Source organism: Chrysochloris asiatica, unplaced genomic scaffold, assembly GCF_000296735.1.
Source record: "Chrysochloris asiatica unplaced genomic scaffold, ChrAsi1.0 scaffold00021, whole genome shotgun sequence".
Lineage (NCBI taxonomy): Eukaryota > Metazoa > Chordata > Mammalia > Afrosoricida > Chrysochloridae > Chrysochloris > Chrysochloris asiatica.
The window spans coordinates 16152957-16166852 of NW_006408539.1; the positions used below are offsets into that span (position 1 = coordinate 16152957).

General features: G+C 41.1%; 1 protein-coding gene across 1 annotated transcript in view; it reads left to right on the top strand.

The window, feature by feature from the left end:
* PHLPP1 (PH domain and leucine rich repeat protein phosphatase 1) overlaps positions 1 to 13896 on the top strand; it is a 252203-nt gene that overhangs the window by 128276 nt on the left and 110031 nt on the right. The window contains exons 3-4 of the mRNA XM_006837580.1: positions 1131 to 1327; positions 6582 to 6707. Coding sequence (XP_006837643.1) covers positions 1131 to 1327; positions 6582 to 6707 — 323 coding nt within the window. The remainder of the gene's footprint in view (positions 1 to 1130; positions 1328 to 6581; positions 6708 to 13896) is intronic.

Sequence of the window (13896 nt, forward strand, 5' to 3'; positions counted from 1 at the left end):
CGGAGCAGCTGGTAGTTTCGAACCGCTGACCTTAAGGTTCGCAGCCCGATTCGTAACCACTACGCTACCAGAGAGTCCATGAGTGTCCATCTAAGGTGCAACTACTGGTGTCTGTCTGGAGGAAAAGTGAGTGAAGACAATTGAAGTTGCAGGGAAACAATTAGTCGAGTGGACTAAAGGACACTGTGACCATCAGTCTGCACAGCCCTGAGGCTACAAGAACTAGGTGGTGCTAGGCTGCCACCACCAATTGCTCTGAAAGGGTTCCCATTAGAAGGTCTTGGATAAAGTGGGTGAAACTGTGGAGCAAAACTCAAAATCCTAAGAGGAATCAGCTTATTGGTCAGATATAGACCTGTTAAATCCCTGAGAGTAGGACTCTTCAGTCATCACCCATTAGGTTTGGCAATGAACCCACTCCCAGGGCTCAATGTTTAGCAAAACAATATGGTTGTAAGGGGAACTGTGTTGTTGTTGTTGTTAAGTGACATTGAGTCAATTCTGACCCCTAGTGACCCTGTATAGGGTTTCCAAGGAGTGACTGGTAAGCTTGAACCACTTACCTTGTGATTCAAAGGACTTTGCAGTCCAGTCCATTAACCCACACCAGGACTCTAAGGGAAACTGTGGCACTAAGGAAATATATACTCCTTACAATAATGAAGCATTTGAGATCAAAAGGGCAACATTTCCCCAAGACAGTGTTTCGAAGGGGGGCTAGAGAAGGAGGAGGACCGCAAACAGGAAACCCAGGGAGGAAGTGGGGTAAGTGAGGTACCAGTGTGGGGATTGCAGTCAATAAGATGAAACAAAATGTGTCGGAATTGGTAAATGGAAAACTGATTTGTCTTGTAAATGCTCACCCAATACACAGTAAAAAGTAAAAAAAATAAAAAGGTCTTTTCCTAGAATTTGGAGGAGCAGCAGTGTTCTTCACCTCGTGTGAAAATGTGGCGTAGTTGTGGTAGTTCTTAGCATAATTACAGAACTGCACATTTCGGATTCTCTCAATTATAAATTGTTTCCCTATAATTATTCTCTGTTGTCTAAGTAATTTATCTAGTATGCAGACGAGTGGAAGAAAAGCCAATTTCTTTTCAGACTAAAATATCTGCTTGTGCTTGTTGCAGGAAAACCTCACAGTACTGGTAGCTGGGAACGGATTCAACTCTCAGGAATGTATAATGTCCGGAAAGGCAAAATGCAGTTGCCAGTGAACCGATGGACAAGACGCCAAGTCATCCTGTGTGGGACCTGCCTGATAGTGTCATCTGTGAAAGACAGCGTGACTGGAAAAATGCACGTTCTGCCACTAATCGGTGGAAAAGTAAGTTTTAACAAACTAAATGTTGGCTTTCTGGTCTAGGAACCTTGAAGATAAATGATTTCTCAGCACACTAAGGAGTATACTGTGTTTCTCTGGTCATGGATAAATGGTTACTGACTCACCCATGAGGTCTTACTCAGCCCCTGTTTTGCTCCACCAGTGAGCAGTGTTGGTTGGTGCAGTTTATGGGAGATAACCATGCTATTGGCTCACCTTCTAGTTGAGTTTCACTGTCACATTCTAGTCTCTATGTGTTAAATTCATTATCTATGAATAAGCACCTTTTGATATCTTGAGCATATATTTTGTGATGTATTATAATGATCCCTTTTGGGTTAAGCAATGGACTGCTAATCCAAAGGTCAGCAGTTTAAACCCACCAGCCTCCCCTTAGGGGCAAGATGTAGCAGTCTGCTTCCATAAAGATTTACAGCCTGGGAACCCTGTGGAGCAGTTCTCCTCTGTTCTGTAGACTCACTGTGAGTTGGAATGATCTTGACCACAGTGGGTATAATGGTCCCTCAGCTCAGGACCTCAGCAGCATTCAACTCTGACCATGAGAATTAGACTTTGCGCAGCACTGCTGTGTCTGGTCCCGTTTACCATACCTCTAAATAAGTCTGTGGTGAGTGACCAGTAGGGTTTCACATTTCTAGTTGTTTCATGGTGGCTTGTCATGATTTTCCAGCCTGCAGTGTTCCACCTTTTGGAGGAAATGTTCTAGAACTGACAGACAGTTCTGGCTTAAAGAGATGCTTTCCTTTGGATATGTTAACTCTTTTGCTTCTGGAAAGAAGAAACCAGATTGCTTGGGGGGAATATCCTGCATTCTTTTCTTTGTCAGAGTTACTTTTCTAATCCCAAGTGGTGTTTGGCAAAGCATCACCATAATTAAATGTCAGTATTTCCTGATGGTACAATCATCTGAAAGTGAACAGGAAGGCAGATTTGGCTGAGAAAATGGATGGTTGGAAATTGGGGGCAATTTAAACAAGTGTTTTCTTTTCCCTGTAGGGGCCTGCAGAGGCTATAAGGGAGGAAAACTAAGAAACTAGTGGTTGCCAAAGTGAAGCTTTAAAATTTGACAAATGCTTTAAAATTTGACAAATGTCTGATTTGCTGGCTCAAGGGATTAGAAATTAATAAGACCCGGATGTGTGCTCTGCAGTAAATGGTTTTATTGCTCACCTGCTAGGTAGCAGGCTCATTCTTCATTTGCAAGTTTAAACTAGTCTTTTGTTGTAAGAAAATAGCCCAGGCTGCATTCTCCTGGCCTCCCCCTTCTCTTTGCTGTTACACATTCTGGACTTAAGAAGGCAAAGCTGATCCTGTTCAGCAATAGATTTTGGCTAGGCTGCCTGGTAGTTAGACTGTTTCAGTCATCCATTCTGAAACCATTGCTCCTTAAGTTATCTCTGAACGTTAAAGACTTAGTAACTGATGCTTGCTGTTGCAGATCTTGCCTGATGGATTATTGAGAAATGAGTCATCATTCTTATTACCATGTTGTTGTTGTTATGTGCCATAGAGTCGGTTCTGACCATAACTCACCATTAAAAAGGCACATCATTTAAATTTGATATGTGAATGCCCTATTAGGTCACCAAACTCTCTTCTCTGAATGTGGCGGCATCTGCATAGGCAATTTTAAAGGTGCTGTTGTAAAGGGCCGCCCAGCTGGTTCCAATTAATTAGGAGTGGCATCCTCTGCGGAGAAGGCAGTGTGCCCGGTGCCCCGAAATATCAACAACCATAGCCACGTCATCACTGTCATCGGAGAGCTTATTGTTTACTATCAGGAGATGAAAGATGGAAACTTCTGCACCAAGAGGTGTGCTGCCAGAGATGACGTTTAGCGGGAGGGGTTCAGGGGAATTGGTAATGAAGGAGTAGCCATGTAGGTAGAACTTGAAGGGTGAAAAGTCTTTTGACATATGAAGGGAGATGGTCAGAAAGATTATTCTGCTCAGAAGCCCAGAGGCAGGAAAGGATGCTGACTGTTCAGATAAGGTCAGAAGATGGAGTTATAATTAGCATTTTCATTGAGAGCTTAGAGACTTGTCCTGTTTCCCAGGCCCTGTGTGCCCAAGCCTACAATTGGATGGGCTTTTACCACTGAGTGAATTGAAAGTTAATAACTTCCTCTTTTCACACGCAAACCTGGTAAAACCTGTTTTGGGCTATGCCTTTGAACATAATTGAGCCCACTGAAAACCCAAGTCTTTTAAAACCTGTTGTTTAGGGAAAAATAATTTACTCTTTGCAATCTGAGTTTCCACAAATGTTTGTCCGTTCTGTTTGCATTCTGTGGTCAAAGGATAACCCATACCCAGTTGTAGTTGAGTTGATTCTGACCCCGTGTCTATCAGAGCAGAACTGTGCTCCGTAGAGTTTTCAGTGACTGAAGTTATTTTGGAAGGTGATCTGCAGGCCTTCTGAGATGTCGCTGGGTGGACTTGAACCACCAGCCTCTTGGTTAACAGCTGAGCACTTTACCATTTGCATCGACCAGGTACTAAACTGGGAGTAAGTGGAGGTTTTTTTGTTTTCATTAACATAAAGATGAGATAGAAGTAAGGTAAGAGCCTGATTGGTCAGAACCTAGCTAGAATTGCTATGAAATCAAATTTGACACACTGCTTGGGTGTGATCACTTTATATTTAAAAATACAGAATTTTAAAATGAATTTTAATAAAACTCTTAAATTGTTGAAATAGCTGCTCAATAGATAAGTTTTTATTCATTTTGCAATTACTATGTTATGCTCAATTTCTCCTTTAGAATATAATATGTAGATTTGTAGATAATAATGTATTTTAATGAATATTACTTTAAAATCTGTTCAGTTAGCACTCATCCACTGTCACCAAGTCAATTCTGGCTCATGGTGACACACCCTCTATAGGGTTTCTGAGGCTGTAAATCTTTACAGGGGCAGAAAACCTCTTCTTTCTCCCTTAAACCTGCTGGTGGATTTGAATTGCTGACCTTCCTGTTGGCAGCCCAGTGATAACCCTCTAGACCCCTAGGACTTCTTGTTAAATGATAAAACATAATAAATTGAATAACTGTTAACCTCTTACTCAGCTTATTACTTGTGACTGCATTGGTACCCATGTTACTACCTGTGTTCACTTCTTTTATCATTTGCTCATTATCTCCCCCAACCTCAGATCCATTCTCCTAGAATGTGTGTATATCACTTTTTCCATTATTGAAAAAAATTATTACACAGCTATATCTTGCTTACTTTTGATCTGTATAAAAATACATTGTTAACATTTTCGTTCAATATTATGTTTCATGATAAAGATTCCCTGTTGTTATATGCAGTTTTCATTCTATATAATATTCCACTCTGTAAACATACCACAATTTCTTAAGCAGTTTTTTTGTTGATGGGTATTTGAGTTGTCTCCAGTTTTTGTTATAATCAAGGCTGCTACACTGATTCTTGTGTTCACATATTTCCTGTCATGCAGGTAGTTTACTATGGCAGTAGTTCTCAACTAGCGTTACGGTGCCGCAGGGGAATACTTGGTCATTTGTAGGAACATTTTGACTGTGGAATGATTGAATTGTATGTCAGTCAACATAGGCCACTGTTGTGTTCACAACACTCCCCCTCCCCCCCCCACACCCCCCATACACACACGAATCTTGGGACTTATACAACATTTATTCCTGCCTTATACTCTGTGTATATGGGCTTAAACGTAGCAATGATTGTGAGGCTGGCCCAGGATCGGACAGTGTTTTGTTCTGTTGTGTCATAGGGTCGCTATGGGTCGGTATAACTTGATGGCACCTAACAACAACAACATAGTCTGTATCCATTGCTGATGGTAAGAGTGTGAATTTCTTTTCACAGGGACCCAATCTGACATTGGTAACATGTGGGCTGTCCTCTTGCTTTGGATGGGGAAGAAGTAACTGGAACATTCTCTCTCTTCATTTAGTAATACATTTGATTTTCAAATACTGATCTTATTACAGTCACCTTGCTAAATTTTCTTGTTTATTTTAATATGAGAGGACATTAACTTTGTGGACAAATGAAAAAGCAAATATATTTCTCAATGTAAGTTCCATGATGTTGTGGTTGTTAAGTGCTGTCGATTTGGTTCTCATAGAGACAGTGTATAGGGTTTCTGAGGAGCGGTGGGTAAGTTTGAACCACCAGCCTTGCAGTTCAAACCGACCTGGAGGTCAAGTGCTTATCCTATGGCGCAACACCAGGATTTCAAAGAACTGAGGGTCCTGGGAATGTAATTTTGTCAGTGTAGTTTTATTTTTTATATAATTAAAGAAAAATGAATGTTATTTAAAGATTTTTTTTTTTAAAAAACCTTTTTATTGTAAACTAAGTGAAGGTTTATAAAGCACATCATCAGTTTTACATTCAGTAAATCATAGCTTTCTTCATTACATGTTTGCAGTCCCCTCCATGTACCAAGAGTTAACAGCCTTTATCTCTATTCACTTTAACTATATTCCTCCCTGTGCCTCTTGCTACCTTCATCTTTCCTCTACTAACCTTCCTCCTGTTGTATACTACCTGCCCTGTCACCCATGTTAACATGTGTTTACATGACTTGACTGTATTCTTAAATAGTTGTTAAGTGCCATTGAGTCTGTTTCAACTCACAGAGACCCTGTAGAAGGTTTTTGAGACTGTAACTATTTACAGGAACAGAAAGCTTCATCTTTCTCCCATGAAGCCACTGATGAATTTGAACTGCTGGCCTTGTGTTTTAGCAGTCCAGTGCTTATTGTACAGTGCTACTGGTACTTCTCATATTCTTACATTAATGACTTTAATGCTGTTGTAGTGGAGTTTTATGGTAGTTTAATCTCGTGTGTGTGTGTGTGTGTGTGTGTTTTAACTTATTTAACTTGCTTGAAGACCTCCTGAACAAAAAGATTGTTCTTCAGAATAGCACAGAAAGTCCCCTGAAGTCAAAGTCCTCCTAAGAGGAAGTAACAACTCCACACCCTGTTCTGAGACTGGAAGGGTAAGAGAAGATAGCTCATTCCAGTTTTAAAGAGGAAGATGATGAGAATTTAGCTATGGTGGGGAGATAAAAAATAAATCCCCAAATACTCCCTTTTTGGGGCTCCTTGTCATTCAGATGGTGTGTCCGACTCAAAACTTTTGTGCTGTATGACGAACCTCTGTGTGGACTCACTGATTTCATGATACATGGAAATGACTTTGCTTTCCCCCTTATGTTTGTCTCTCTCTTTCCATAGGTAGAAGAAGTGAAAAAGCACCAGCACTGTTTAGCATTCAGCTCCTCTGGACCCCAAAGCCAGACTTACTACATTTGTTTTGATACTTTCACCGAGTACTTACGGTGGCTTCGACAAGTCTCCAAGGTAAGCAAGCTCTTACCAAGAACTGGGTTGAACAAGTTACTTTCTGCTTTATACCCAGTTCCAAAATACAGTCAACACACACAGTTGTTGTCTTTTTATTTTGTTGTATATTGTTTTCATACTGCCAGTAGTTAGCAACTTACAGTTTTTTAAAAGCTAATTTTGGATGAAAAGTAACTTTAAAAAAAGGTGTTTTATTTGCCAGTAAGTATATTACTGGAAGAAAAAAAAAAAAAATCAGTGTATATATATTAACATTACTATCTTAATGTTATAAATGAGATTGAGAATATTTAAGGAACTAACCCAAGGCAAGACAACTACAAAACCACAAACTACCCAGAGACTTTATAAAAATTTCCCTTCTTTTTTTGACTGTTTTTCTTGTAAGCAGATGATTCTTGTGCTATCACCTTTTCACCTTTATTCTGCATTCTGAATGGTTTTGTTTTTTTTAAATCTTAGCTCGACCGTTTTATATTCCCTTGATTAAGTGAGATCACCATGACCCATGAAATAATAGATGTGTGTGTTTAGTGGAAACCAGAATAATAAATAATTGCTCATGTTTCAGGCAGTGTGTGTAAAGATGTTCAGAAATCCCATGTATGAAAGTACGTTGGAAGCTGTGAGGTTTTGTTTTGGGGTTGTAAGTCTCATAAAGCTACAAAGTCTGTTTAAACCGCAAGGTTCAGTCTCACAAGTCACTCCCCAGAAACCCTGTACAGGGTCCCTATGGGTCGGAACCGACTCGACAGCAGTTAAAAACAACAACAAGAGAGTGCTGCACGGATTGTGATGCTCAGTGCCTAGGTGTTGGGTGTGTTTATGATGCAATCTCTCTAGGGAGCAAACACATCACAGTGGAATTTGATTTCATATTTTTAAATCTAGAGTCCTATTTGTTATCTAAATTTAGTGTGATTCATGCTGCTGTAGGATGTAATCATTTGCCAAATGAGCAAGTAAGGAAATAACGTGTAAAACAGTTATTGGAGCAGAATGTCTTGCACGTCTTTCTGAGATAATTGGCCTACCGCATTGGAAGGATCAGAGGAAATGGTTTCTCAGGTGTTACTGCCTCAAGTATGAGCCTTAGTTTCTCCTCCCTTTAGAGAAGAGGCAATTGACAGAGTGTAGGCCAATGGGACTTAGAAGAGTCTCCCCACTTAATAGACTAACAATGAGCCCTGTGGTGCAGCGATCAAGCTTAAGGAAAGCAACAGAAAGATCAAAGGTGCGAAGGACCAGGTACTTGGTGGGAGAAAGACCAGAAAGGTCGCTGCCTCAGAAGCCCTGTGGGGCAATTCTGCGGTCCTACAGGAGACAATTCTGCTGTCCTACATTAGGAGTTGGGACCAACTAGACTGCAGCTGTATTTAATAGGCAAATGGAGATGCTAGAATGTATAAGGCAGCCACCCCTACCAGAAAAAATGGGGAAGGATGGCACTTTTCCTGCTAGAGGTGTGTGTAGAATTAATGAGACATTAGAGTGAATAAGTCCATCTCTTTAGGTATTTTGACATTTGTGTTTGCAAATGTGTGCTTTTTTTTTTTTTTTTTTTTTTTACAAGAGGGCTTCAAAAAGTTCCTGGAAAAATGGAATTGAAACATAATGGAATTTTTTCATAAACTTTCTTTGTAGCCCCTTGTATTTAAGTGGTTGTATGGAATCCTTGTGTGGTGCTGTAGGATAAGCACTGGACTGCTCACCATAAGATCTATGGTTCAAACCCACCATCTGCTCCTTGGAAACACTACACAAGGCTGCTATGAGTCAGAATCAACTAGAAGACACTTAAAAACAACAACTTGGACTCAAAGCAGTAATGTAGTGACCCTCACTATGCTGTATTCAGAATCATATGTCAACCTGTGGTGAGAATACAGCAAATGTTTATGTGGGGATGCTAAGCTTTTTATGTAAACTTTTTATTATATATAATGATATATAATACAGGTATTATTTTCATTTGCAGAGAAGTTGGAAAGATAGAACAGAGAATTCCTATATAGTCTTCACCCAGCTTCTCAAACGTCTTTGGTCACCACGATGCATTTGGTTAAACTGAGAAACCAGTGTTGTCACATTACTTGTAACTGTACTGTGGCCTTTCTTGGGGTTCCAGTCCTTTCCCATGAACGTCCTCTTTCTGTTCCAGCATCTAGTTCAGCCACCACATTGCAGGTAGCTGTCATGTCTCTCTTGTCTCCTCTGGTCTTTGACAGTTTCCACATCGTACCCTGCTTTTCATGACCCTGACACTTTTGAGGAGTACTGAATGGGTGTTTTGTGGATTGCCCTATATGGAGCTATTTCCATCTTTTAGACTAAGTGCAGTGTGATAGTTGGCTGTTGTAAATGATTTTTGGAGTCAACACTGCTGAGCCCTTCTGGTCATAGCAAACCTGGGTTTTTAAGGCTGTGGTTTTTACAGAAGCAGACTGCCCCATCTTTCTCAGACGCAGCAGCTGATAGGTTTAAACTGCCGACCTTTCAGATCCCAGCTGAGCACGTCACCACTGTGCTACCAGGACTCCTTTTTGGAACATAATCCCCAGATTACCAGACCCACTGCTGTCAAGTTGATATACCAAGCGCTGAACTACTAGGTCAGTGCAAAGTCAGCAGTAAAATCCCTCCGGCTCCGTGGAACGAAGATGAAGCTTTCTGCTCCTGTGAAGATTTACAGCCTCGGAAACCCTATGCAGGGTTACTACATGTTGGAACCTACTCCAAGGCACTTATCATCAACAACAACAACATACAGCACAAAGTGGAACTGCTCCTTAAGGTTTCTGAGACTATCAGTCTTTATAGGAGCAGATAGCCTCATCTTTCTCCAGTGGATGAGCTGATGGGCTTGAACTGCTGATGTTTTGGTTAATGCTTAATCCACTGTACCACCAGAACTCCTCTTTTGGAACATATAGTGATGTAAATTCTTAAACCTAGGAAAAGAGGTAAATAAGAATATACATAAATTATTAACCTTACCATGGCAGATTGTGTTGACTGAAATGATAACCAAGACTAATAGCTATTGAGTTTATTAGTCTTAAATCTTAGACAGCTGCATAGTTGGTGAGACACAGTTCTAAAGTCAGTAAGTATTGATTTAATCCCTTCTTTATGTCAGGTACGTGCTTTATACCCTGAGGATACAAGGTGTAGCCCCTGGCTCTCCCACCCCCTGCTCTCTGAAGTCAAGGGTTCCTATGAAACTTTTTGCAAGCTGAAATAGCAGAAAGCAAAGAAGCAATTACCATTATAAATTTATATGGGAAAACGTCTTGAGCAATTCCGGATGCAAAAAGTAACCTACAAAAATCAAACAACAGATAAAACCTAAAGTGACACCAGCAGATAGTGTTAACTGTAGTGTGGTGCCTGAACTGGATGTTAGAACAGAAAGAGAGGATATTCCTGGGAAAACGACTGAAGTCCAAAGAACGTCAGATCCACAGTTCAAAGCTCTGGTGTCTCAGCGCTGAGATGCTGAGTGTAGTTCTCAGGGAAGGAGCTTGACATTCTCACTGAACAAACAAAAGCCCGCGTGGGATTTCTCTTGGTTAGCGAAAACAGGTACCACTGTAGGTTTTTGCGAAAGCTAAGAGGCATAAAATGAGCTTTCGAAAAACGGGTTTCCTGAATAGCAAAGAACAACCCCGATATTCTCTCTTGGATGGTGCTTACATTGGGGAAGACAGATGAAAAAAGTAGTGAACAAGTAATCCAGTATTTTTAGTACTATAGGGTAAGCACTGGTCTGCTCACACATGTTTGGCGGTTCAAACCACCCCCCCACACCCCCCCCAGTCACTCCTTGGAAACTCTGTACAGGATCACTATGAGTTGGAACTGACTCATTGGCACTGTATTGTGAAAACGATCCTGAGGTGCTGTGCTGGGTTTGTGGGGCTGGAGGGACTGAGTCTGAGGGGTTAGCCTGAGACCTGCTGTGTCCAGGCAGAGGGAGAGCATGCGGCCCTCAGATGGAAACAAGCACAGTTACAGGGCGTGAAGCCTGTTAGGAGGAGGGGCTTGTGTATTATCAGACAGGGTGAAGGACCTGAGGGTTCTTGTCAGGAGAGTACCGTATCTGCCAGTGGCTGCTGTGTGAGCAAGAACAGAACCTGACCCACATGAGGCGGAGTGTGGCAGGTAGGCGAGGCCAGAGGGGAGTGTGACTTTGCCCAAGCAAAGGTAGATTCGGGTGTGGTTTGGGGATGGAATGGTGGAATTAGTGATAATGACACATAGTAGGTCATCAGGAAAAGGGAGAGGTCAAGATTGGTTTCTAGGCTTTCACCTGGAGTCACTGGGTAGATTATAGCCTCCTTCAGAAACTATGGAACTAATGACACCATGGCTTTGCACCCATAAAACTGGGGACAAATACAGTCATTGACCTTAAAGGACTTCTGTACCAACAGTCAAGACAGAAAGGTAGATTCTGACTTAAAAAGAAATACATTGACTTCTAGCTGCTTGCTGGTGACTGTAACGGTGAAATTTAGCCTGGCTTTATTCTTTCCTCTCCCTGGTTTGGCTAACCAGCCATCGCCATACTCACTAAACTCCACCGTCACAGGCTTGATTCCAACTCACAGTGGCCCCGTATAGGGTTTCCGAGGCTGTAAATCTGCTTGGGAGCAGAAAGCCTATGTGATAAAGGCTCTAACTCTTGTTTGTCCAAACTCTGGACAGAATCAGACATCAGCGTCTTCTGGAGGAGAGGGTGGAGCATGGGGCTGGAGTTGTGACCAGGACAGCATGATGATGACTGACAGGAAGATTGGTGGTAGTTCCCCTTACCACAGATACAGTATCACCATAGAAAGTCTGATGAGATGGAACAAGTCTCTCTGTTATGTAAGGTAATTCACACACATGTGAACACACCAAGACTTGCAGCAAGTGCAGGCGTGCGTGGTCAGGAGGAGGAAGGGCCTTTGATTTACTGGCCCTAGATTAATAGTGTAGGGTTGACCAGAGTAAGCGCTTCATTCAGAAGGACACTGATGTTTGGAGAAGCAGTGTGGGCGTAGAGTCTCAGTTTCATAGTACGATAGACATGGATTTTACTGTTTACCAACTGTGTGACCAAATCCAGGTTCCTAAACTCTACTCTTCTTCATCTGATAAAACCCACTACCATCTCATGGCGACTTTGTAGGACAGAATAGGACTGCCCCATGGGGTTTTGAAAGCTGTATATGTTTATGGAACCAGATGGCCACATATATCTCCCATAGAGCAGCTGGTGAATTCTAACTGGTAACCTTTTGATTAGCAGTCAAGCACTTGAACCAGATTAATAATTGTTGTTGTTGTTGTTGTTATGTGCCGTGGAGTCGGTTCCGACTCAAAGCGACCCTGTACAGGGTTTCCGAGGCTGTAAATCTTTACGGGAGCAGAAAGCCTTATCTTTCTCCCGTGGAACAGCTGGTACGCTACCAGACCTCCTTATAGATTAATAATAAAACTTGCTTTTTAGAACTTTGATGAAATATATATGAAATGGACTTATATTGACACATTGTGTGTGAGTGAATGAATGAATGAATGAATGAATGAAGACAGTTTATGACCACCATTTATTTCATCATTGACTAGTCAGGCAGTCTTTTAAAACGTTATCTATTTTTATGCATATTTTCAGCAAATAAGAATATTTTATCTAGCCAGGTTGCCTTCTGCTGCTTTTATTAACTGTAGTAGACTTTTGGGAGAAAATAATGATGGCAAATGTTGAGGAGAGTGGAGATTTTTTTCCTGGAAAGTTAAGAGTGACAAAATAGAGGGCAAAACATTTCAGAAAGTGCAGATTTTAGATATCGCATCTTCCTATCTTCAGTCTCAAAAACACCCAAACAGATGACCATTTCCAGGGTTTTTTTCGAAGTCATGGTTTACTAATTCAGGGGAAATGAGTTGTAAGGGGCAGAACAAAGAGTTTAGATATTATAGAAGAAATGAATGAATGAGGCCATACCCTCTGTGGATATGAATCCTATATAAAGTATGCCATGCTCTGCTTTCCCCTTTCATCTCTGAGGTTAATCTCGCGATATTAAGCCACTATCATGGGAAAGTAGGTTGGGGTTGCTACAGAGAGCATGTGCAGTAGGGAATTTGTAGAGGATAAGACTGATGCTGTGCACTGAAAGCCCCTTCTACTTTCAGCTTCCCTTTTCCATTGGCATCTGCTTTTCCTCTTGTAGATATTGGCAAGTCTTGTAGTTCAGTCTCACTAAAGGTTACTATGGAAACAATTTCTCTTCTTATTGAGAAACAAAACATTCACAAAATAGATTGTCTTTGTACCCTGATGTTTAAATACAGATTCATCTTGATAAGGATCTGATGTAAAAACAAGCCAACTGCAAAAAGTCAGATCTGAGTTTCTGATTGTTAATGACCCTTTCCCACCCCTCAATCAAGCTAGATCAAAACAAAGCAGGTTCCTAGTATTTTCATAATAAAGTGAATTTGATAAGTAATTTAAAAGTAAAATTCTTTGTCTTCTGTTTATGCTTCTGGATTTTAACTACCAGAGAGGGGTTCTTTGTTCTAATATGTTTCATTTGATTTTAGGGAATTTTATAAAAGGTTATTGATTAGATATGTTTTACTAAAATACACCCTTCTATACTTTCTTTTATTGTTTAAACTTCATCTTATCACTTAGAATTGCCAAAATAATAGCCCATGCCCATCTCTGTGGAGTCTTTATTCTGGGCCTGTGTTAGCTGTAGACCCTACGGAGGAGGTGGTTCCTTTGGGAGGATTGCACTATTGGTTGTAGAGTCATCCTTGAAATGTGAATGTATGACGAGCTTTAAAATTCAGTGACCATCCTCTTTTATGCAGCAGATGGAAGGACTTGGTCTGGTCTACATGGGCACGTGTATGCAACATGTCTTCAACGAGGCTGGTGGACCATGATATAAAGAAGGTTGAGGGGGCTAGAGACAAACAGTGTTACAGAAAAACTTCTAATATCTGAGTCACGTTAGAGAAATACTGGCTGAGTTGTCCACCTCTACGACCCATTTGTGGACGGCGTCATTTGAGATATGTTGACTTGATCCTCTGACCACCTTTCAAAACCAGCCTTTCGTGTGAATCCATAGTGTCTACAGCCTTTCGTGTGACTCTGTAGCCTCAGCCTTTTGTGTGA